Source organism: Brassica rapa, chromosome A03 (assembly GCF_000309985.2).
Source record: "Brassica rapa cultivar Chiifu-401-42 chromosome A03, CAAS_Brap_v3.01, whole genome shotgun sequence".
Classification (NCBI taxonomy): domain Eukaryota; kingdom Viridiplantae; phylum Streptophyta; class Magnoliopsida; order Brassicales; family Brassicaceae; genus Brassica; species Brassica rapa.
Genome location: NC_024797.2, coordinates 10,066,950 through 10,086,759, shown reverse-complemented (window position 1 = coordinate 10,086,759; position 19,810 = coordinate 10,066,950). Strand labels below are relative to the sequence as shown.

At 37.6% G+C, this 19,810-nt stretch overlaps 5 protein-coding genes across 5 annotated transcripts; 1 reads left to right on the top strand and 4 right to left on the bottom strand.

Annotated features, from left to right (window-relative positions):
* The first annotated feature begins 3,948 nt into the window (after positions 1–3,948).
* On the top strand, positions 3,949–7,044 carry LOC103857890 (coronatine-insensitive protein 1). The gene is made up of 3 exons (XM_009135144.3): positions 3,949–4,701; positions 5,419–5,899; positions 6,019–7,044. Exons 1-3 carry the CDS (start codon positions 4,214–4,216, stop codon positions 6,820–6,822), a joined length of 1,773 nt encoding a protein of 590 aa, XP_009133392.1. The 5' UTR covers positions 3,949–4,213; the 3' UTR covers positions 6,823–7,044.
* Positions 6,943–9,029, bottom strand: LOC103857891 (uncharacterized protein At2g39910). Its single transcript, XM_009135145.2, has 8 exons — positions 8,879–9,029; positions 8,300–8,780; positions 8,128–8,214; positions 7,844–8,034; positions 7,576–7,771; positions 7,444–7,508; positions 7,262–7,363; positions 6,943–7,174 (listed from the first exon to the last, which is right to left on the bottom strand). Exons 1-8 carry the CDS (start codon positions 8,920–8,922, stop codon positions 7,039–7,041), a joined length of 1,302 nt encoding a protein of 433 aa, XP_009133393.1. The 5' UTR covers positions 8,923–9,029; the 3' UTR covers positions 6,943–7,038.
* A 136-nt stretch (positions 9,030–9,165) lies between these two features.
* LOC103857889 (LIM domain-containing protein WLIM2a) lies at positions 9,166–10,842 on the bottom strand. Its single transcript, XM_009135143.3, has 6 exons — positions 10,692–10,842; positions 10,278–10,466; positions 9,992–10,091; positions 9,851–9,888; positions 9,680–9,769; positions 9,166–9,569 (listed from the first exon to the last, which is right to left on the bottom strand). The coding sequence occupies exons 2-6, from the start codon at positions 10,410–10,412 to the stop codon at positions 9,330–9,332; spliced, it is 603 nt and encodes a 200-aa protein (XP_009133391.1). The 5' UTR covers positions 10,413–10,466; positions 10,692–10,842; the 3' UTR covers positions 9,166–9,329.
* Positions 10,843–11,211: 369 nt separating this feature from the next.
* Positions 11,212–13,880, bottom strand: LOC103857887 (proline transporter 1). The gene is made up of 7 exons (XM_009135142.3): positions 13,408–13,880; positions 13,044–13,268; positions 12,869–12,963; positions 12,604–12,793; positions 12,381–12,508; positions 12,064–12,279; positions 11,212–11,704 (listed from the first exon to the last, which is right to left on the bottom strand). Exons 1-7 carry the CDS (start codon positions 13,502–13,504, stop codon positions 11,327–11,329), a joined length of 1,329 nt encoding a protein of 442 aa, XP_009133390.1. The 5' UTR covers positions 13,505–13,880; the 3' UTR covers positions 11,212–11,326.
* A 3,387-nt stretch (positions 13,881–17,267) lies between these two features.
* Positions 17,268–19,298, bottom strand: LOC103857886 (serine/threonine-protein phosphatase PP1 isozyme 4). The gene is made up of 4 exons (XM_009135141.3): positions 19,029–19,298; positions 17,954–18,513; positions 17,663–17,866; positions 17,268–17,542 (listed from the first exon to the last, which is right to left on the bottom strand). The coding sequence occupies exons 1-3, from the start codon at positions 19,234–19,236 to the stop codon at positions 17,678–17,680; spliced, it is 957 nt and encodes a 318-aa protein (XP_009133389.1). The 5' UTR covers positions 19,237–19,298; the 3' UTR covers positions 17,268–17,542; positions 17,663–17,677.
* Between the last annotated feature and the right edge of the window lie 512 nt (positions 19,299–19,810).

The following is a 19,810-nucleotide window of genomic DNA, read 5'->3' as shown; positions in this document are numbered from 1 at the left end:
CTCCAAACTAAACAGATCTAACCTACAATTTTTTTATTAATACCATATAGTTAACTACTGTAAATTATTAAACGCCATACTTCACCTAGGATACTACTACTTGGTATAAATTAGTTAAACCAAAACATTGATTAAGCTCAGAAATCCAGTCTAATCTTTATATATAAAAGAAGGTTTTCTCTCCTTTTAAGGTGTCCACGTCAGACGCCATGTCAATAATTCGAGTCATCTGGTCGTGACACGCGTCACAATAAATGAAACGCGGCGTGTGAAGCTTTTTATTAACATGTGGGTTTGATTTCGATTTAATTGGGCTTTCGTTTATTCCCTGATGGGTTTTTATTGGTATCTCCGTTTTCTCCACGAAACATGTCACAGAAACCCTAAGGTTGGATTCTGTTCATCTTCCCGATTCAAAAGAAAAACTAGAAACGCTTTGTGGTTATGTCCAAGCGAAGAGACGTCTTCAACATAGTCATCAGCCATTGTCGATCAATCCTTCAATGATTCCCCATTTACTGCCTTCGTCAGTATGTACCACTATATAAAGGTATGTTCTACATCTTCAAATTCGTCAGTTCTTTCTTATCATTCCAAGCTTTCTAAGAAATATATCCTCAAAAATGGCTAATTCTCCAGTCCTTCTCACCGATTTGAAGGCCGGCCATTGTACCTCCGCCATTGAGGTCCGCTTGCTTTGGTTCTGGGAAGAAGCTAGGTATGGGAAGCGGCGAGCTAATGGAGGTTGATCTGTTGCTCCTCGACGCTAAGGTAGTTTCGTACTGCGTTGAAACCTAATATTCTGTTTAACGTTAGTCCATTTGTTCATGTCTTGATTATCAAAAATATTTCCCAGAAGCGTTTGGTTATCTTAAAATTGGGAGATGATTATTGGGTTTTTTTTTTTGTTGATTCTGATTTGTTCAAATTTTTTTATATTTGTTCTGATTGTTTTTCTTTCCAAAGCTTTTTTGCTTTGTTTTGTGTTAGTATTGGCGTTGTTCTATTTTCTGGTGATCTGAAGGGAAAACACCCCTCAGAAGACTTTCAAGAAAGAGCACCCCAAAAAAAAATTTGTTGCTGTTTGAGTGATTCTTCTCATCTTAAAAATTATTTCGTACCTTACCCTCTCAATCTGTACAGTTGTACTGCGGTTAAAGTTCTATGGATAATCAGGTTGGAAATGTAGCTGGAGACCAGTGGAAATCCATGTCATATGTTGTGTTTCTAATACGTATGTTTGACAATAATGAAAAGATGTAAATCAAAGACTGAAGCCATGAGTTCCAAGTAAGGTTCAGCCATATCTCTGGATATCTACTTTGATTTATCGTTTATATAGATAGATCATTCAAAACAAATCTTATTATGTTAAAGAATTTGTGCTGGATATTCTAATTTTTCAGATCTCTGTATGCAAAGGGATGCAATAAGACAACTGTATCACTGTAAGGAGGCTTCACTTTGGGTGGCATTCTGGGATCACATTTATCATATGGTTTTGATGTTTATGTATTTAATTGCTTATGTTATGTGTACGCTTGGTCCTTTAAATATTTTTGTGCGTTCATAGGCTTAAGCTTCCACTTCAGTAGGAAAGGCAACACAAATGTGGACCACAAATCTGAAGTTCGATAGAATAATATAGGATGCTTCAAAGGATCTTCTGGATGTTTTTTTTTTCTTTTAACATGTTAACTAGGTATTTTATCAGTATGACGAATATTACTTCATCATCTTTTGAGGACTAAACGTATGATGATCAGTGTAAGAACAACCAAACAATGATAAATGGAAAGAAAAAATGTGAGATGTGGTAGACGACACATTATACTAAAAAATGGAAAATACACAGTAAAAATGCTTTAAGGAACCAAAAAAGACCATAGAATGAAGATATCGTAATTGTATTGGAAACCCAATATTAGGAGACTATACACAAAAACCAAGCACAACGCAAACATTAGGACGACCTCGCAAATCTTAAAAACAAGTACATGACTATCTATGACCCAACAAACTTAGTAAACACAACAATCAAACATCGGGCCACACCGAACAAAGAACTAATTAGGTCCATCATTCTACTTCTTCCGTCAAAGAAATAATGAGTTTTACACTACTAAACTGTTATAAATAAAAATATAAGCACTTATATACCACACAAAAATACACATATTAATGAAATAACATGTACTTACGTTTTTTTTTGTCAACAACATGTACTTACTTTGAAAGTCAAAATATAACAAATATTGAGAACCAAGTAACATAATAACATTTTTATGAATTTTATATTGTAAGAAAAGTATGTTTTCTAAAAAAAAAAATAAATTTGTAAAAGCTGTAACAAAAATAATAAAGGTCAATAATATTTTCATCGAGAATTTTAGGAATATTTAGTTTTATATTTTAGTTCTAAATATATATGATATAAGGATTTATATTTTAATTCTAAAGATATATGATATAAGGATTATATATATATTATTATTTTTTTTTACTTTTTTGTTTTACATTTTAATTTTTGAAGATAATTAAATATGATTAATATAGAAACTATCTTTTCATACATAAGAAAAATAGAAGTCATCCATATATAAATTAAGTATAAAAATTATCAAGCTAACTCCAGAGACTTCTTAATATCTAGCTCTATAAAACCACACGAGGCATTGGCGGATGTTGCATATCCTAACTTCCTCTAGAACTATCGAGATACAGAATACCTAAAAGAAAGGGCTGTCCTGACACCTACCAACAATACAGTACAGGAGGTGAACGCTTATCTCCTCTCCAGGGTCCCATCACACGCTAGGGAATATTTAAGTTCCGATCCCTTGGAAGGTCATCAGATGATGATTGGACCAACCACTACCCGCCTGAGTACCTAAATTCTCTAGAATTTCTGGGACTGCCCAACCACAGATTGTGCTTGAAAGTTGGAGCTCCAGTGATGCTGCTGTGTAATCTTAACCAGGATAAAAGTTTATGCAATGGTACAAGAATGGTGGTCACCCTCCTAGGAAACAGAATTGTTAAAGCTAAAATCATGACTGGGACAGATATTGGGGAAGAAGTTTTGATCCCTAGGATCCAGCTCATTCCCACCACATCATCCATCCCTTCACTTTCCGTCGATGACAATTCCCGATCAGATTGTGCTACGCCATGACAATCAACAAGAGCCAAGACCAAAGCCTGAAACAAGTTGCTTTATATCTCCCTCACCCTGGTTTTACTCACGGACAGTTGTATGCTGCTATGTCTCGAGTAACAACCCCATCTGGTCTTAAAATATTAGACGAAACTTCTGATATGGATGGTGGAGATGGAGTTACTAATATCGTCTATAAGGAAATCTTCAAGGATGTTCGAACAACTAAGGTTATAACTACACTTTATATAATGCAACTATATCAAACTTATTTCGTTTACTTGAAATCTCTTATTACTTGCAGTGAAAGCAAGCGGCACCCGTACGACTTTGATGGTTCGTCAACAACATCGTTCCCAAAACTACCATCACTATTATTTTGATACTCTGCACTCTCTTTTCAGTTTTTACATTTCATGCACACACAACTTTTATTTTATAGTTATACAAATCTCGGATTAATGGCAACATAATTATTAAATTTTCTATGAAATTTACTAAAACCGGTAAAAACCTAACTAATATATAAACTTTAATATAACACAAACTATACCCATTCCAAAATTTGTTAAATTTTACATCCCGCCCAAAGGGCGGGCCGACCCTAGCTAATAATAAAACCCGTCACATAATCGTCGATTGGATAGAAACCCCACCTGGCTATTTTTGTCGTCTAGCCAGATGTGCTGCTTACGCCACAAGATTGACTAAACAAACTGATTCGATCGCTTCATCTCCACCGTCCATCTATATAAAAAATAATAATTATCCTCTCTGCCCACTTGATCCCAAACTATTATTATTATTATCAACACTTTTGATTCCTTCCTTCACACACACTTACGCCACTTCTTCCTCCTCTCCTCACGCTCCACGTCCCCTGCTAGCATCCCTCCCGCTTCCTCCTCCGATCTCTGCTCGTCTTATCTTCACTCTCTACTGTATTACTTTGGATCTGCGAGAGATTCGTGTAATTGAAATCGATCTCGTCCCTCAGCTGGTATTCGAATTTGTTGATTGTTTTGGTTTGTTTTAGATTCGATTTCGATTTGTTACATGGAGGATCCGGATATCAAGAAGTGCAGATTGAGCTCCGTGACGGTCGATGACGTCATCGAGCAGGTCATGCCTTACATAACCGATCCGAAAGATCGAGACTCCGCTTCCCTCGTGTGCCGGAGGTGGTTCGAGATCGACTCCGAGACGAGGGAGCACGTGACCATGGCCTTGTGCTACACCTCGACGCCCGATCGTCTCAGCCGTAGGTTTCCCAATCTGAGGTCGATCAAGCTCAAAGGGAAGCCGAGAGCAGCTATGTTCAATCTCATCCCCGAGAACTGGGGAGGGTTTGTTACCCCTTGGGTCAACGAGATAGCTTCGTCGCTGCGAAGGCTCAAGTCTGTGCATTTTAGGCGGATGATTGTGAGCGATTTGGATCTGGATGTTTTGGCTAAGGCGAGGTTGGATGAGCTCGAGGCGTTGAAGCTTGATAAGTGCTCGGGTTTCTCTACGGATGGACTTTTCAGCATCGTTAAGCACTGCAGGTAACTACTGTTTACTTCTTTTTGTAGCTTATGGATATGATTCTTAAGGTTTAACAAGGATAAGTTCTCATTACCTACTTTGACTTGAACAAGATTGCATTTGAGTCTTGACTTTGAAATCCTTGTAGTACAGAGAACAGTATTGTAAAAATTGTTTCTTTGAAGATCTTTTGTGTCTTTAGCTCTATTGGGTAAGTAGAAACTTTGGTGATTGATTTGTTGAACCTTCTTTGTTTGATTTCTTACTACACTTTTCGCAGCTTGTGGTGGTTATGCATAGATAGCGGAACTATTTATGGATGATACTTGTAGTTTCTAGGAGTTGATGTTTATCGTGTCCTTCTAAGCAAATTATTAATTGGGGATGTAGATAGCTTGGTGTTGAATTTATTGGGTTGAATGCATTTCTGTTTATGGATAATTAGCAACAAGATTGATATCTGACATCTGCAAGATAATTGCTCTGCCGTTGTTATGCCAAATTATCAATTGGGGAAGTAGAAACCTTGGTGCGGACTTTATTTGGTTTCCTGCACTTCTGTTTATGGATAGTTGGCAAAAAGCTTGATATTAGCTAGCTACAGAAAGAATGTCTTCGGGAGTTCATGTTTATTGCGACCTTCTTGCATCCTCTATTTGGTTGGTTTCCTAAGCAGAAAATCCAATTATCTTGAGTTGTTTCTCACTTTATCCATGCTTCTTCTGTTTTCTCGACAGGAAAATGAAAACATTGTTAATGGAAGAGAGTTCTTTTGTTGAAAAGGATGGTAACTGGCTTCATGAACTTGCTCTGCACAACACTTCTCTCGAGGTTCTAAATTTCTACATGACTGAGTTTGCAAAAATCAATGCCAAAGACTTGGAAAGCATAGCTAGAAATTGCCGCTCTCTGGTTTCTGTGAAGATCGGTGACTTTGAGATGTTGGAACTAGTCGGGTTCTTTAAAGCTGCAACTAATCTTGAAGAATTTTGTGGTGGCTCCTTAAATGAAGAAATTGGAAGACCGGAGAAGTATATGAATCTGACTTTCCCTCCAAAACTATGTTGTCTGGGCCTTTCTTACATGGGACCTAATGAAATGCCAATACTGTTTCCATTCGCTGCCCAAATCCGGAAGCTGGATCTGATCTATGCATTGCTCGCAACTGAGGATCATTGTACACTTATTCAAAAGTGTCCTAATTTGGAAGTTCTCGAGGTAAATTTGAACTCAATATCTGTTCTTTACACTATTCAACTATCATGAATTTCACATTCATTTTGCAAGTATAAATTGTGGTAGATAAGGGATATGTGACATTTTTTGCTGTATTTCAGACAAGGAATGTAATTGGAGATAGGGGTCTAGAGGTTCTTGGACAGTGCTGTAAGAAGTTGAAGCGGCTGAGGATTGAACGGGGTGAAGATGAACAAGGAATGGAGGATGAAGAAGGCTTAGTCTCACAAAGAGGATTAGTCGCTTTGGCTCAGGGCTGCCAGGAGCTAGAATACATGGCGGTGTATGTCTCAGATATAACCAACGAGTCTCTCGAAAGCATAGGCACATATCTGAAAAACCTCTGTGACTTCCGCCTCGTCTTACTCGACCAAGAAGAGAGAATAACAGATCTGCCACTGGACAACGGAGTCAGATCCCTCTTGATCGGATGCAAAAAACTCAGACGGTTTGCATTCTATCTCAGACAAGGCGGCTTAACAGACGTGGGGTTAAGCTACATCGGACAGTACAGTCCAAACGTGAGGTGGATGCTTCTCGGTTACGTTGGTGAATCAGACGAAGGCCTAATGGAATTCTCAAGAGGATGTCCGAAACTACAGAAGCTGGAGATGAGAGGTTGTTGCTTCAGCGAGCGAGCAATAGCTGCAGCGGTACTGAAAATCCCTTCGCTGAGATACCTGTGGGTACAAGGCTATAGAGCATCGACGACGGGACAAGACCTGAGGCTAATGTCTAGACCGTACTGGAACATCGAGCTGATTCCGGCAAGAAAAGTCCCGGAAGTGAATCAGCTTGGAGAGGTGAGAGAGATGGAGCATCCTGCTCATATACTGGCTTACTACTCTCTGGCTGGTGAGAGAACAGATTGTCCACCAACGGTTAAAGTCCTGAGGGAGGCATGATGATGATGATGAAAAGCAGGTTTGTACATAAAGATTTGGTTTTGAGGTTTCCACGAACTGTCGAATGGATTCTATTTTTTCTTTATTGGTGTATTGTCTGTAGTTTTGAGAGATTCCATAAAGACTTTTGAGAGATTGAAATAAGAAGAGAGAAAACTAGTCTTTCAGAAGATATGTTTTGTTATTTCCCTAATTAAAAAGAGTGAAGAAACTCTATTACAAGCCCTCTGAGCCGACGAGAGGCTCTCTCTGTTCAGACAGAGCTGGTCTACATATATATTCCACAACCGTGCTCAGATTTGGATCATCCTGATACTGCCTCCACGCTGACTCAAACTGTAACCTTTTGCACCTGCGAGAGAGACCAAGCTAAAATAAGAAAAAACACAGATTTTAACTACCTTTGGCAGTGCATTTGATAAGCTATAGAAAAACATACTCGCGGAGTAGCTTCAAGATACGTAGGATAAGAGGTCTAATCTCATCACGCTCCTTACGCATAGATGACTCTTTGTACAAGGAGACAAGCTCCTCCACCAATCTGAGGTCCAAATAATCATGATGTTGAAAAGTGGATACTAAAATTTACTGCTAATTTATAGTGTTTAGAGAGGTTTAAACCTTGGGAACACAGGCGAGTTTCTAATCCATGTCAACCTCACAACCGTCTCCAGTCTCTCAAGAACCTGGCATTTACACGTAGTGATATTGTCAAAACTAACATTCATAACAATTGTGGAACAAGAACATTACCAACAAAACGGTTTGGGCATCATCTGAATGCATCCACTGGAAGAAAAGAGGGAAGATACGTCGAAAATGAGCAAGCAAGAAAAGCCCCAGAGCGTTCAAGAGCGGCTCAACGAATGTAAGCCAAGCCATACGTTTCTCTTTGTTTCTTGGTTGGCGTTCTAGATGACCAAGCATCTCATTCATGATCCTCTCGTACCTACAAAAGAAGATAAGCACGCCATGAAAATCAATCTTATGAACCTAATGTAATAGATAAGAGAGGATTTACCAAGAGCTACGAGGATTATTAGGATGCAGTTTAGTCACAAGAAGCACAGATAACTCCACTACATGTATCCAAATCTCGTCATCAGAAGCTATGTTCTGGCAACACGCATCAAGAACCACATCTCCATACGAACCGAGATCACCTGAACTCACATTCTTTGCAATGTGCACAAAGCTTATCATACCCTGTCTCTGTCATCAAAACAAAGAGACAACATCAAACTCACTATAGCCTTAAAGCTAACAGTAGATAGAAAGATATTAAAAGTTCCCAAAAGGCCTTACTTTGACATCAGGAGACCAATGATCAAGTGCTGTCAAAGCACATGGAACCACCAAGTTGCAAACTTTCGCCAGATTCGGCTTATCCACCTATCAAAACATTACACATCAAACACCTCCAAATCATAACAGAACCTTAAAAGGTTAGATCTTTTTCTCATAACACAACTCAGACCTGAGTCACAAACCACCTGAGCTGGTGAGCTGCTAAGATGGCATAACCAACTGGCTTTCTCGTCATAGCAGCTGAAACATCCTCTTCATCATTGTCCTTACCCATTGAGCTCCCTTCTATTCCATCTTTCAACTCCGGCAAAACAACCGGCAACAACTCCATCACCAACCTCTCGTTCTCAGCGTTACTGTCACTGAAATAAACCCGAGATATCTCGGAAAAAGCTGACTCCCCTGCGACGGAGAGGCTTTCGGGGATCCACGAGAGGAGTTCGTGAGTGGAGGAACGAGAAGAAGAGAGAAGGGCACAAGCAAGTGCGAGGCTTTTGATCGAAGAGAGACTCTGTTCTTCATCGAGTAGTCGAGGAGGAGGAGAAGTGTTTGGTAACAGAGACAAGAGTAAGTCTTTGGTGGATACTTTGCTGCTCTCTTGCGGTTTGTATTGAGTGCGTCTGAGAGTCTCTGCTATTGGTTCAGATACTCTGAATCCTCATAACAGAGTTGATAAAATTAAGGTTCTTTCTGAACTAAAGAGCGAAAAACAGAGCACTAGAGAGAGAGAGAGAGAGAGGTTACTCACCGGAGAAGACGGCTATGGAGGTCATCAAAGGTTGTGTTTGACATTTTTCAAAACGCAAAAGTTTGCAAAGTTCGTTTCTTTAACCTTTAGGGTACAGTTCAATCTGTGTTCTGTGATTCGATAGATCGATTTCAATGTGTTTTACTGGATTGTTTCAGAAAAATCTAATTTTTTTTTGAGTTTATAATGAAGAACCGGACCGGACATTAAAGACAACGATTCGTCCGGTCCAATAGGCCGGTCCGGTTAAGTGAGAACCGACCAAGACCAGACCAAGCTTAGTAGTATTCACAACAAGAACAAACTCAATAGAATGTTATGCATGGTTCATTATGGAAGACAAGAACATGAAGAAGTGAATGAATACAAGTTAACACAAATACATCACATACACAAAGACAAAGTGAAACCAGTTTGGTAGTAACCTTAAATTGGAAAGAGAATACAAATTTTAAGATTCAGGTACAGGTTCTACAGCAGAAGCTGCAGTAGCAGCCGCAGCAGCAGAGCGTTTGATGGAAGCAGATTTGATGAGGTGATTGTAACTTCCTTTCTCCTTGAAAAGCTGAGCGAAGTGGTGCTTGCAGTACAATATCCCCTCGAGCGCTGCATAGTTCGATGGAGAAATCGCACAGCCTCCATGTGAACATTTGAAGCAAGACTTATGGTAACACTGGCTCTCCACAGTCACCTACGGTTGAAACAGAACAAGACTAAGAATGGACTGTGTAAAGAGATCTCCAAGTTCTTCATTGCAAATGATCTAACAAAGAGCTATCAAGGTTTAATGTTAATATTAACCTTTTCGATAGGATACACGGTTTTACTGCAAGTAGCGCACTTGTCTTGCGTACCAGAGAACATTCCAGCAACTCGGCTTGGTGTCCTTGTCTGAGAACATAACCAAATAAGAGTCATGTAACTAACTGAATAAGAACATGGAGCTATATTGGTTAAGAAGACAATGTTTACCAGCTCAGGAGTTGGCTTGTCAGTTAATGGCTTTGCAGCTGTGAGGGGGAAAGAATGTTTGAAAGATTAAAAATGAAGTGAGATCACAAGCAAGCAAGAGTGCTGAATCCAAAAGGTAAGAAAAGAGGAGGAACTACATACGTGACTGAAAGTTCTTGTTGAAGCTACCAGTCTCCTTAAAGAGCTGCTCAAAATGAGGCTTACAGTACAACACACCTTCCATTGATGAGTAATTGCTCAGCTGTTAGGAAAGAAAACAAAACCATCAACACATTTTTTAACTTGGATCATATAAAAGTAAAACCCTTAACTTATGACTCTCACTAGTTAGAGAATCTCTTGATGAATGAATCCCTTAAACATTTTACTGAACTATTAAACTATGATTATGGGAAAAAGCAAAAGCAAAAGAGAGCAGGAAACTGACTTGAAGTGTGGTTTTGCAGTGAGAGCACTTGAAGCAAGACTTGTGAAAAGAAACCCCATCAGCTGAGAGAAGCTCCATAGGGTACACCGTCTTCTCGCACGCTCTGCATTTCTGCTGAGTCCCTGTAAACGACATCGTTTTTTTTGTGTTTGGTCTTGTCCTCCTCAGATCTCTAAAGCTGAAAGCTCGCTACACAGTACACAACCAAAAAAAAAGCTAATAAGAATTCAAAAGCAGAACAGAGAGACTTATATCTACATTGAACAATTTGCATCAGATGAATAGGTGATTTAAATCAGAAATTTCAGAACAAAAGATTGCTTCTTTCTTGTCCTAACAGGAACTACAAATAAAAAGAAGCTAACTTTAACAGAGTGAAACCGTGTAGAATTTACAAAAGGAGAAGTCTTTTACCTCTTCGTCGATCTGATCGTGAAGAAGATGAATGTGAAGAAGAAGATGAAAGGTTAATGATTATTGCATTGAGCTTTGGTGGAGACAGTGGGGCTCCACTTTGGCCGGTCTAATTATTTTTTAGTTTAAATATGTAACAGCAAATCATTCATTGTTGATTAATTAAGTTCATAATACTTGACTAAGAGATTATTAAGCATAGATTATTAGTTGTCTAATCAAATATTCCTTGTTAGTAAGCAAACAAAATGATATCATGAAAGTGTAATAATCTTTATACTTGTTTAAGAAACATATAATTTTATTTAGAGAAATAAGCCTCACTGGTAATAAACACACACGCACACATTTTTTCCAAAATAACATTAATTAAAAAATTTAAATGAATTTTTTTTCTTTTTGATCTAGTGATTAGAGTTTAGGATTCAATACTTATGGAAGTAAAATAAGGTTAAGAGTATGATTTGGAATAATTGATCATTTTACACTCTACTTAATGCTATTTTGGAGATTTTTAATGTATTATTTTGTCATATATTATTTTTGAGCTATTTAGGGGTTTACCCTTTTATTTACCCTATAATAGGATTTTAAAGGAATACAAGATACGGTAGGAGAAGAATATAAAGAATAAATTACAAATCTGCAAACACGTGAAAATTCTTGGAGTCAACAACGATGAGTCTAAGAGCTGCAATAGTGGCAGCAACAGACATCAAACTGAAGAAGACAACGTTAAGCCAGTGCCACAGCTTCTGCATAGTATTGAGCTTATCGTTCTTAGCCTTATAGTACATGTGGTTGGCTAGAATGAATGTAAGAGGGATTGTGCTCACTGCACCAGTGAGGCTCATGAAGTCCCCTAAGAAGGGCAAGAGCGCCGAGAGAAGTGTGCTAACCGCTAGGTACCCGCCTCGAGCCATGATCCTAAACAACAAGTTCTTTAACACAAATGTGCCTCCTTTGATCCCAAACTTTGTGTCCATATACTCATATGATGGACTCGCAAAAATCTACAAACAAATAAACTAGCTTTAGATGTAACTTACAAAAGACAAGCAGTTGCCAAAACACTTAGAGTTGAGTATATACTAACAGACGAACAAATGAGTTTCAAACTTAAAATCAATTGATTATAAATGAAATAATTAATATATTTTATAACTAGTTAGAATCTCTTCCAAACTTCAGATGTGACATATTACCATCAATCTAATTCTAATAATATATTAAGTTAAATAAACTCTCAACTTAAAATTAATTAGTTATAGAAGTAAATTAACCTATATCTTTTATATTGTGTCTAACCAAAAAGATTGTCTCTAACCAAAAAGACAATCTCTAACCAAAAAGATCATGCAAAGAAACTTACGTGCAAACAGATAACGGTCTGAAGGAAAGCTGAGATGTTAGCAAGGGCTTTGACCCAGACTGGGCCATTAACGTTGTTTAGCAGATAGGTGGAGGTTGAAGATCCGTAAGCCCAATATCCAATGAACATAACCGCGTACATTGGTAAAAGACCTAACGTGAACTGAAAGTATAGAGCCTTCACCATATTTTTCACAACCGGTTGCTTCACTGTCGCCTGTCAAAGCATATAAAAGATCATTTATGCGTCTGCATTTTCATATAAACAACAAAAAAGAATCACATTTTATTAAAATATAATAAAAAAACAGTCTCAACCTGAATTTCTGGAAGCATCCCTGTGTTGAAAACAAAAAAAAGATTTGCGGCAGCAGCTGTGATGGTAAATAGTTTACTTATCGATGATCCTTGTATCTCGTAATCTCTTGAATGTGGTGTTTTCACTCCTAAAATATAACAAAAATAAGCGTAAAGAATCGGATTTATCAGTAGGTATAAGTATGGTTGAAGCTGCAGCATGATCATCATTTAGGTTATATACCATCTTTAACTGATAGGACCATTGCCACAATGATGTAGATGAGACTGAGTATTGTCGAAACTCCAAGCCAGATCCCTAGAGCCGATAAGTGAGGAACACCAATGGCAAAAACCGCACATACAAAACCGGCGATAGCTATAAAGTAAGGTAGTTTCATTGTATGATCATCCCTAAAAAGCACATAAACAGCCTGTAGAAACGGAACACACTCAGGAAAATTACTAACTTGGCTCACAAGGATTCAAGAAATCAAGATGTTTACTACCTTTAAAGCAGAACCAGCTAGGATGATAAATCCACAATTAATCATGAAAAGATTGACATATTGCAATCCCCATGTAACACAATAAGCCTTTCTACCTGTTAAAGAAAAAAAGAGAACAATCATTTCATGAAAGCAAGAACAGAGAAGAGAAACGGAACATGTTTGGTTCTCTTACCGTAAATGAATCCAGCAAGATCTCTATAGCGAATGTGTCTTTTGCCACCAAACTCATGAAGCTTGGCTACAAGAATATTTGCGTAGAGAGAGATTGCAGAAGCAAGAATAAGACCAATTACACCACCAACCCAACCTAATGGAACCATTACTGTTCCTGAATATCCCAACACATACGCGTTGTTTATACCGGTTGTAAGAACGAACGCCACTTGAAACCATGAATCTGTACATCCAACAAAACATATTACAAAATTTCCCAAAATGTGATTTTAGATTTTAAAAGCATTATTGATGTTACTTTATTCGGTAAGTCTCTTTAAATAGCAAGATACAATAAAGGGGGGAGAAAACAAAAGACAAACCGCTGCTAATCTGATGAGCAGTGTCAGGGACTTCGATATCAAAGTGTTCTGCGCCATTTACATTGCTTGTGCGATTCTTAGCTCCTGTGGCACTCATGATTTCTGGCACTTGTAGTCTCTGGAGCTAAGAGTTTTTTCCCTTTTATAATGTTTTGATAAGACGTTCCTCAACCACATGAAAAAGGTGCCAGCTTATTTTCCTTTTTATTTAAGTAGTGGCCATACTATTTTTTTTTCCCATCAAACATCTAACTTTTCATAGTAGTAGTAGCCGCTATTTAAACCGCACATGCATGATTGAGAGTCAAATAAATACCTACATATGGTCCCAACGAGCTGCCGTCTAGTGTGAACCCACCAATTGAAGATGCCGTCCCTTCTGATTGTGAGCTTCAACTACTACGTCACATCAAAATTATTGCAAGGGAGATACAAAGCAAGATGAAAGTGAATACTACAATTTGATACTCAAAGATAGTATATATAGACATATGTTGATCAATGTGTCAAACTACATATAGAGTTTCTAGTTTCTGAATTTCGTTGGTCTTTACATCAATATCACATTACAAAGTGGGTGTTCATCAAGTATCCAAGAATCTAAGGATACTATAGGAACACTACATATGAGAAGTGGGTTTTAATTGGCTAATAATTCCTTGATGGCATGCTTTGCAACATGGTGTACTTTAAAAAAGATATAATATTTTGTTTTATTTAGCCTCTAATGGTAATAAATACAAAAAGAGAATACAAGCTTACATTAGGAGAAAGAAACCTTGTTTAAGAACAAAGATACAAGGAAATTCTTCTGAAGTATGGTCAGAAAAAAGTGTTGTCAAACCCCTTACGAAATTATTGAAGGGAAAATTATAAAAAAAACAATGTATACGAAGCAAATGAAAATATTACGAAATTAATCACAAATGTAAAACCAAAACAAAACCGTATTGCTCTTACTTCTTACCAACTTCCCGCCGGTAAATATTGAGTTATAACCAATTTAATTTATGCGGTTTAGATTGGTTAACTGCACTGTGGGGAGAAGTCAACTATCACAAATTGAAGAAAGTGTGTCAGTTATTGCATCTTCATTTGAAACTGTGTGCCGTCTTTGCAGTTTATCCGTGTGAGAGCAAAACAACTCGACTTCTCTAGAGGCCCTAGCCGCAAAAGAAAAAGGGCGGACCCAACATCAGATTTTAGGGATGTCATAGATTGGGCTTGGCCCAGAATTAAAATAATATTAAGAAAAATCAGTAATAGCATGAGTCGAGAAGCTTGCCTCTCATAAGCTTACTTTCTTACTTTATTAATTCGTGTGTTGTTCCATAACTAAAATTATATTTTACACAAACTTCTCTTGAGTATTTTTGGTTCTCTTTGATTATTACTTATTCTTGAGTTTTTCTTCAGTTTACATGGTCCATACAAACCGGGAGAACAAAATGCACAAAGTGCGAACAAGCGGATCCTTAAAATGGTGATCGCTTTCTCAGTTTCCAACTAGTTTCAAAAAGGCTTATGTATTAAATCATTATGATAAGTGTAATCGCATCATGGACCAGATACATGTAGTTTATTGTTAATCTTTCACTTGAAATTATACTATGACGTACTGAGTAACTATTTATCTCTCTTTTATTATTATTTGTTAAGACACTTGTGATACAAAAACACAATGAGTCTCATGTAGCTCAGGAATCAAACCACACTGTTTTATCAATAAACATCCAAGGCCGAGAGGAGCTGAATGCACATGGTGATGAGTCTCATGTAGCTCATGTTGGAGCTTAAGAATCTGACTCAAACCTAGCAGATAACATTCAAGGTGGAGAGGAGCTGTATGCACATGGTAATGAGTCTCATGTAGCTCATGCTAGAGCTCATGAGTCTGAATCAAACCGAAAAGCAAACATGATATTGAGTGTGTCTTGTTTTTGTTTTGATGTTGTGTACGCACTTGTGGTCAAACATGTCAATGGTAACCTTTTTGTATACTGACAGGAGCTAGAGGATATTCTAGACTTAGACTCTCTATCTCTAAACCACCTAGACATACCACCGTTTTATATGTTCAATGAGCATATAAATTTTGGCTTTGGTATAAGTGATGTGGGTAATATTGATGTTGACAATGAACAAACTGGTTTTGGTCTTGGTGAAGAAGAAGAAGAAGTTGTGCCTCGTCGTGTATGGAAACCGACTCTTTAAGGTAAGTTGATTATAGTATATAGCTTTATTTATATAATTTTTTATAGTAACATCAAAAATATTTGTAGCGTCTGCGACCATGCGCCAAACAGGGCTAATGACATAATATGTTGTCTAAGAAATAAGATGCATTTGGTTTTGGTTCCCGTTTCCAACCAAATAAAAGTTGCCTTCAACAAGCTTTATCGCTTCGTGTTTATTTCTCATCCACAACAAAGAACAACATAATCCAATTTCATTCCCTCTAATAATAATATTCTACTAGATTTTGATCCGCGCTTGGAAAGCGCGGATTTGTTTTCGAAATTAAATATTTTTTTAATGAATTTTTATATAAAATAGTGTATAGGCTAGAGCATATTTTTCGGAATCACGAACCGAACAATATCAAACTGAAGAAACCGAAACCAAAATTGAATTGAATTTCATTAATAACCGAGTATATCATTTATCTCTGGAACAAAAAAAATGAAACTGAATCTAGAATCAAATGGGTACCTTAATTTTTAAAGCTCTAATAAAACCCAAAACTTCGCCATTAACCCATGAACCAACATCGGTTGATCCGACAAAAACCTAGAAAAATCTTATAATATTTTAAATTTTTGATTTAGTTCTCATATACTTTATAATAGTACATAAAACTGAATAACCTATTTGATTTGTCATATAAAATAAATTCATTGTATTTATGCTATGCATTTTAATTTATAGATATTGACCACAAATCCATAATTTCCGTGAACTCTATTAAAAGTATTTTTGAAGAATTTTTTATCAACTATAAATATTACAATATTACCAATTTAAAAAATTAGTTAAGTTTTCATGAACCTTTGATGAAAATCAGTAAAGTTAATGATTTTAGACATTTAATTTGGTGCAAATCTTGAAATTATTAAGTAACACATCTATAGAAATCTGTTGATAGATCTTGTTAGCAAAATATATTACACTATTTGTATATAGAATTGTTTATTTAATATAGAGATTTCGAGGATCTTTTCAATTTTTTTAACAAAGCTCTATCAATGGCAATGGTAGATGGAACTGTTGTAAAGTTGGGGTACCAAAGTACACTATTGTTATGATATTGTGATTCATTGGTCACGTTTTGTTAAGATGTTATTTTAATAAAATGGAGCTATGGTATAATCAGTGGTGTATAACGTGATTTGGTAAGTAATATATGAAATCATTTAAATTAAGTAATACGTTTAGTTAGATTATAATTATATTAAGGTAGGACCAAAAAATAATTACTTAATGAATAGGTCCAACAACTTTGTTTAAGTAGATTTTTTAAGAATGTTTCTCTTTTAATAGTATATAGTGTACCCATTAAAAATAACCAAGAGTGAGACTTGGTTCTTTTGTAAGTTTTAGATGCTCATTCCATTTTGATGTTGGTTAATTGAAGATATATTAAATATAGATATGCGTTACCTCCTCCCACTTTCACATGATCATACAAAAGACGAGTGGACATTTCTTGGTTAATCTCAATTTCAATAACAATAAACATTTTTATGCTATTCACATGACCAAGAGATATATTCATTCTTTTTGTAATTTAGATGGTAATTTGATGTTGATTAATTGAAGAGCCCATATGCTTTATGCACTTCAACTTGCACATATGCCACTTACGAGACAAAGGTCATCTTACTAAACTTTTTTTTATAATCACCATTTCACTGGGTGTCCTAAAATCCAAGAGACCATCACACGCATGTATACACCAACTATGTGCTGTCAACAGGCAGATGAACATCATGTAAACCCCTTAAAAGAAGATAAGGAACAAAATGATGCAGTAAGTGAAGTTGGAAAGACAGACATTATAAAAGACTAAGGCACACACTTTAAAGCCAAGTCTCCAACCGTTTGAATCAATTTCTCTGAGCAAGACCACGTCCATCTGCAGAAACAAGGAAAGAACCCATTAAAACTTGTAAAGAAGAAGATGAACAAATCATTGCATAAAAAAAATCCATTCATTCACTTGTTCTGTGTTGCTAAGGACACAATATTGACTAACCTTCAATGAAAGGATTCAAATCTTTGTGGACATCATGAACTTGGACTTCTTCTCCGCAGGCTTCAAAATCTGAAACGAGCACATAAGGTTCTCATCCACGCTCATCATCGCACCAGCATTATCAAATTCTCCACAGTAGTTAGGAGCTGAAAACACCGTCACTAGCTGTCTATCAGCAAAGAACTCATAACCATCTTCCACCACCTGTCATAACAAAATTCATTATACCTCCCTTGTAAACATCACAAAAGCAGTAGAATCAAATACAGAGACATGATCAAAAATCTTCACCTGATGGGCACGACACACAAGGTCTAGATCATGTTTCGTTAGAAACTCAGAGACTTTATCCGGACCAAAGGTGTAAGAAACGCCCCTATCATTCATCCCCCATCCTTTAACATCTTTCCCGGGATCAGACCAGAGCAAATCACAGAGGAGCCCCGTGTCAGGAATCATAGTTGGACGCGGCAAGCTTCTAATCTCATCCAAATGGTCGAGATCCGGGGAAAGTCCACCGTGCATACACAGTATCTTGTCATCTATAAGCGCAGCAACAGGAAGGCAGTTGAAACAGTCTGTGAAAACCTTCCATACCCTCACATTGAACCTCCTTTTACACTCATCGTAAAATCCATATATGCGGTTGATAGAAGCACACTCGTGGTTACCCCTTAGTAGAAAAAAGTTCCCTGGGTATTTGATCTTGTAAGCTAGTAAGAGACATATGGTTTCAAGACTCTGTTTGCCTCGGTCCACGTAGTCACCAAGGAAGAGATAGTTAGCACTAGGAGGGAAGCCACCGTACTCAAACAGCCTCAGCAAGTCACTATACTGCCCATGTATGTCACCTGGTTCAATACAATTTACACTAAAAATCAGAAGGGAAACCATAGACTCAAAGGCAGAAATGATGTATTCAAGCATTGCAAAAACAAAGAGATGCTTCCTGAAACCTCCATGTGACTCACATCTATTCAAAACCAAACAAACTCGCAAGAAAACTACATATCCTCTGATCAAATCACATAACACTTCTACAACAAAACTAAGTCTCATACTCAAACGTGAACGATTCACTAACATTCCTTTCTACATGTGTACATGTGCTTAGACCCTCTCTAATCAAAGACACTCCACAAAAAGGCAAAGCCTTTCTCAGTAAGATCCCATCCTCATCACAACATTCAATCAAAAGATTCAAACATGGCAAAGTGTCTTCACAATACTCTTTAACAACATTATCCCAAAACCCCCAATAAAAGATATGCACAAAGTTTCACACTTTCCAACACTATAAACCCTAAAATCACCAGAATCCAATTGGGGAATCAAAGAATCGAATTGGGTTTTCGATAAAACATACCACAGATTTTGATGGGTGCCTCAAGCTCAAGCAAATTAGGTTGCTGAAGAAAGATGTCTCTAGCTGTAGTGCACAGCTGTTTGATCTCAGCCTCCGAGAGCTGGACTTGCTTCCCTGGTCTAGCCAACCGAACCTCCGTGAGCCGTCGGATTATATCGTCGAGAACCGCCGCGTCAATCGCCGTCTGTTGCCCCTGCGTCGTCGCCATCAGCAATAACAAAGCACGGGGTGGGGGGGAGTAAACAAACGATGACGTTTTAATGTGAGAGTCCTTAGTTAAAACGGCTTCAGCTTAGTGGATAAATTGGCCGATGTATACCACGTTATTCGACTCATTAAAGGCCCACCAATACCATCTTCTTTTTTTTTTTTTTCCGTCAAAGTTTTTTAAATATTATAAAAAGTCCAGAGCCCATTACAAATTACAAAGCCCACAAACAAACCGGGCCACACAATACAACTCTTTCTTCAAATGGGCTTCAAGCCCACATTTAGAAAACCCTAGCTCACCCCCGCAAAAGCCGACGCCGTCTCGCACATCTCTTCGTTGAAACTGCTCGGACACGTGTTGCCATCCTCGACGACGAGGGACACGTGTCGCGAAGACGTCGCGTCACCACATCTTTCACCATTACCGAACCGGAGATCCGACACACAGATCCCCGGACCAAAACGGAACTCCTTTGTTCCGTCTAGACGTCACCGTAAACAACTGTATGCTTCATAGGGTTTCAATATCGGAGAGCGTCAATCGCCTTGGCGAGATCTCATCCGTAATCTTT

Excerpts from the sequence above, each read along its gene's own strand:
- LOC103857889 (XM_009135143.3), bottom strand. The coding sequence starts at position 10,412 with ATGTCGTTTACAGGGACTCAGCAGAAATGCAGAGCGTGCGAGAAGACG. Across the intron at positions 10,092-10,277 it reads ACTGCAAAACCACACTTCAA|CTGAGCAATTACTCATCAAT; the intron begins GTCAGTTTCCTG and ends CTTTCCTAACAG. Across the intron at positions 9,770-9,850 it reads ACAAGCCAACTCCTGAGCTG|ACAAGGACACCAAGCCGAGT; the intron begins GTAAACATTGTC and ends TTATGTTCTCAG.
- LOC103857890 (XM_009135144.3), top strand. The coding sequence starts at position 4,214 with ATGGAGGATCCGGATATCAAGAAGTGCAGATTGAGCTCCGTGACGGTC. Across the intron at positions 4,702-5,418 it reads AGCATCGTTAAGCACTGCAG|GAAAATGAAAACATTGTTAA; the intron begins GTAACTACTGTT and ends TTTTCTCGACAG. Across the intron at positions 5,900-6,018 it reads CTAATTTGGAAGTTCTCGAG|ACAAGGAATGTAATTGGAGA; the intron begins GTAAATTTGAAC and ends GCTGTATTTCAG.
- LOC103857891 (XM_009135145.2), bottom strand. The coding sequence starts at position 8,922 with ATGTCAAACACAACCTTTGATGACCTCCATAGCCGTCTTCTCCG. Across the intron at positions 8,781-8,878 it reads CTCCATAGCCGTCTTCTCCG|AGTATCTGAACCAATAGCAG; the intron begins GTGAGTAACCTC and ends ATGAGGATTCAG. Across the intron at positions 7,175-7,261 it reads ATCTTGAAGCTACTCCGCGA|GTGCAAAAGGTTACAGTTTG; the intron begins GTATGTTTTTCT and ends TCTCTCTCGCAG.
- LOC103857887 (XM_009135142.3), bottom strand. The coding sequence starts at position 13,504 with ATGAGTGCCACAGGAGCTAAGAATCGCACAAGCAATGTAAATGGCGCA. Across the intron at positions 12,964-13,043 it reads TCTTGCTGGATTCATTTACG|GTAGAAAGGCTTATTGTGTT; the intron begins GTAAGAGAACCA and ends TTTCTTTAACAG. Across the intron at positions 12,794-12,868 it reads TAGCTGGTTCTGCTTTAAAG|GCTGTTTATGTGCTTTTTAG; the intron begins GTAGTAAACATC and ends CCGTTTCTACAG.
- LOC103857886 (XM_009135141.3), bottom strand. The coding sequence starts at position 19,236 with ATGGCGACGACGCAGGGGCAACAGACGGCGATTGACGCGGCGGTTCTC. Across the intron at positions 18,514-19,028 it reads GGCACCCATCAAAATCTGTG|GTGACATACATGGGCAGTAT; the intron begins GTATGTTTTATC and ends GTATTGAACCAG. Across the intron at positions 17,867-17,953 it reads TTGTGTGTCGTGCCCATCAG|GTGGTGGAAGATGGTTATGA; the intron begins GTGAAGATTTTT and ends TTGTTATGACAG.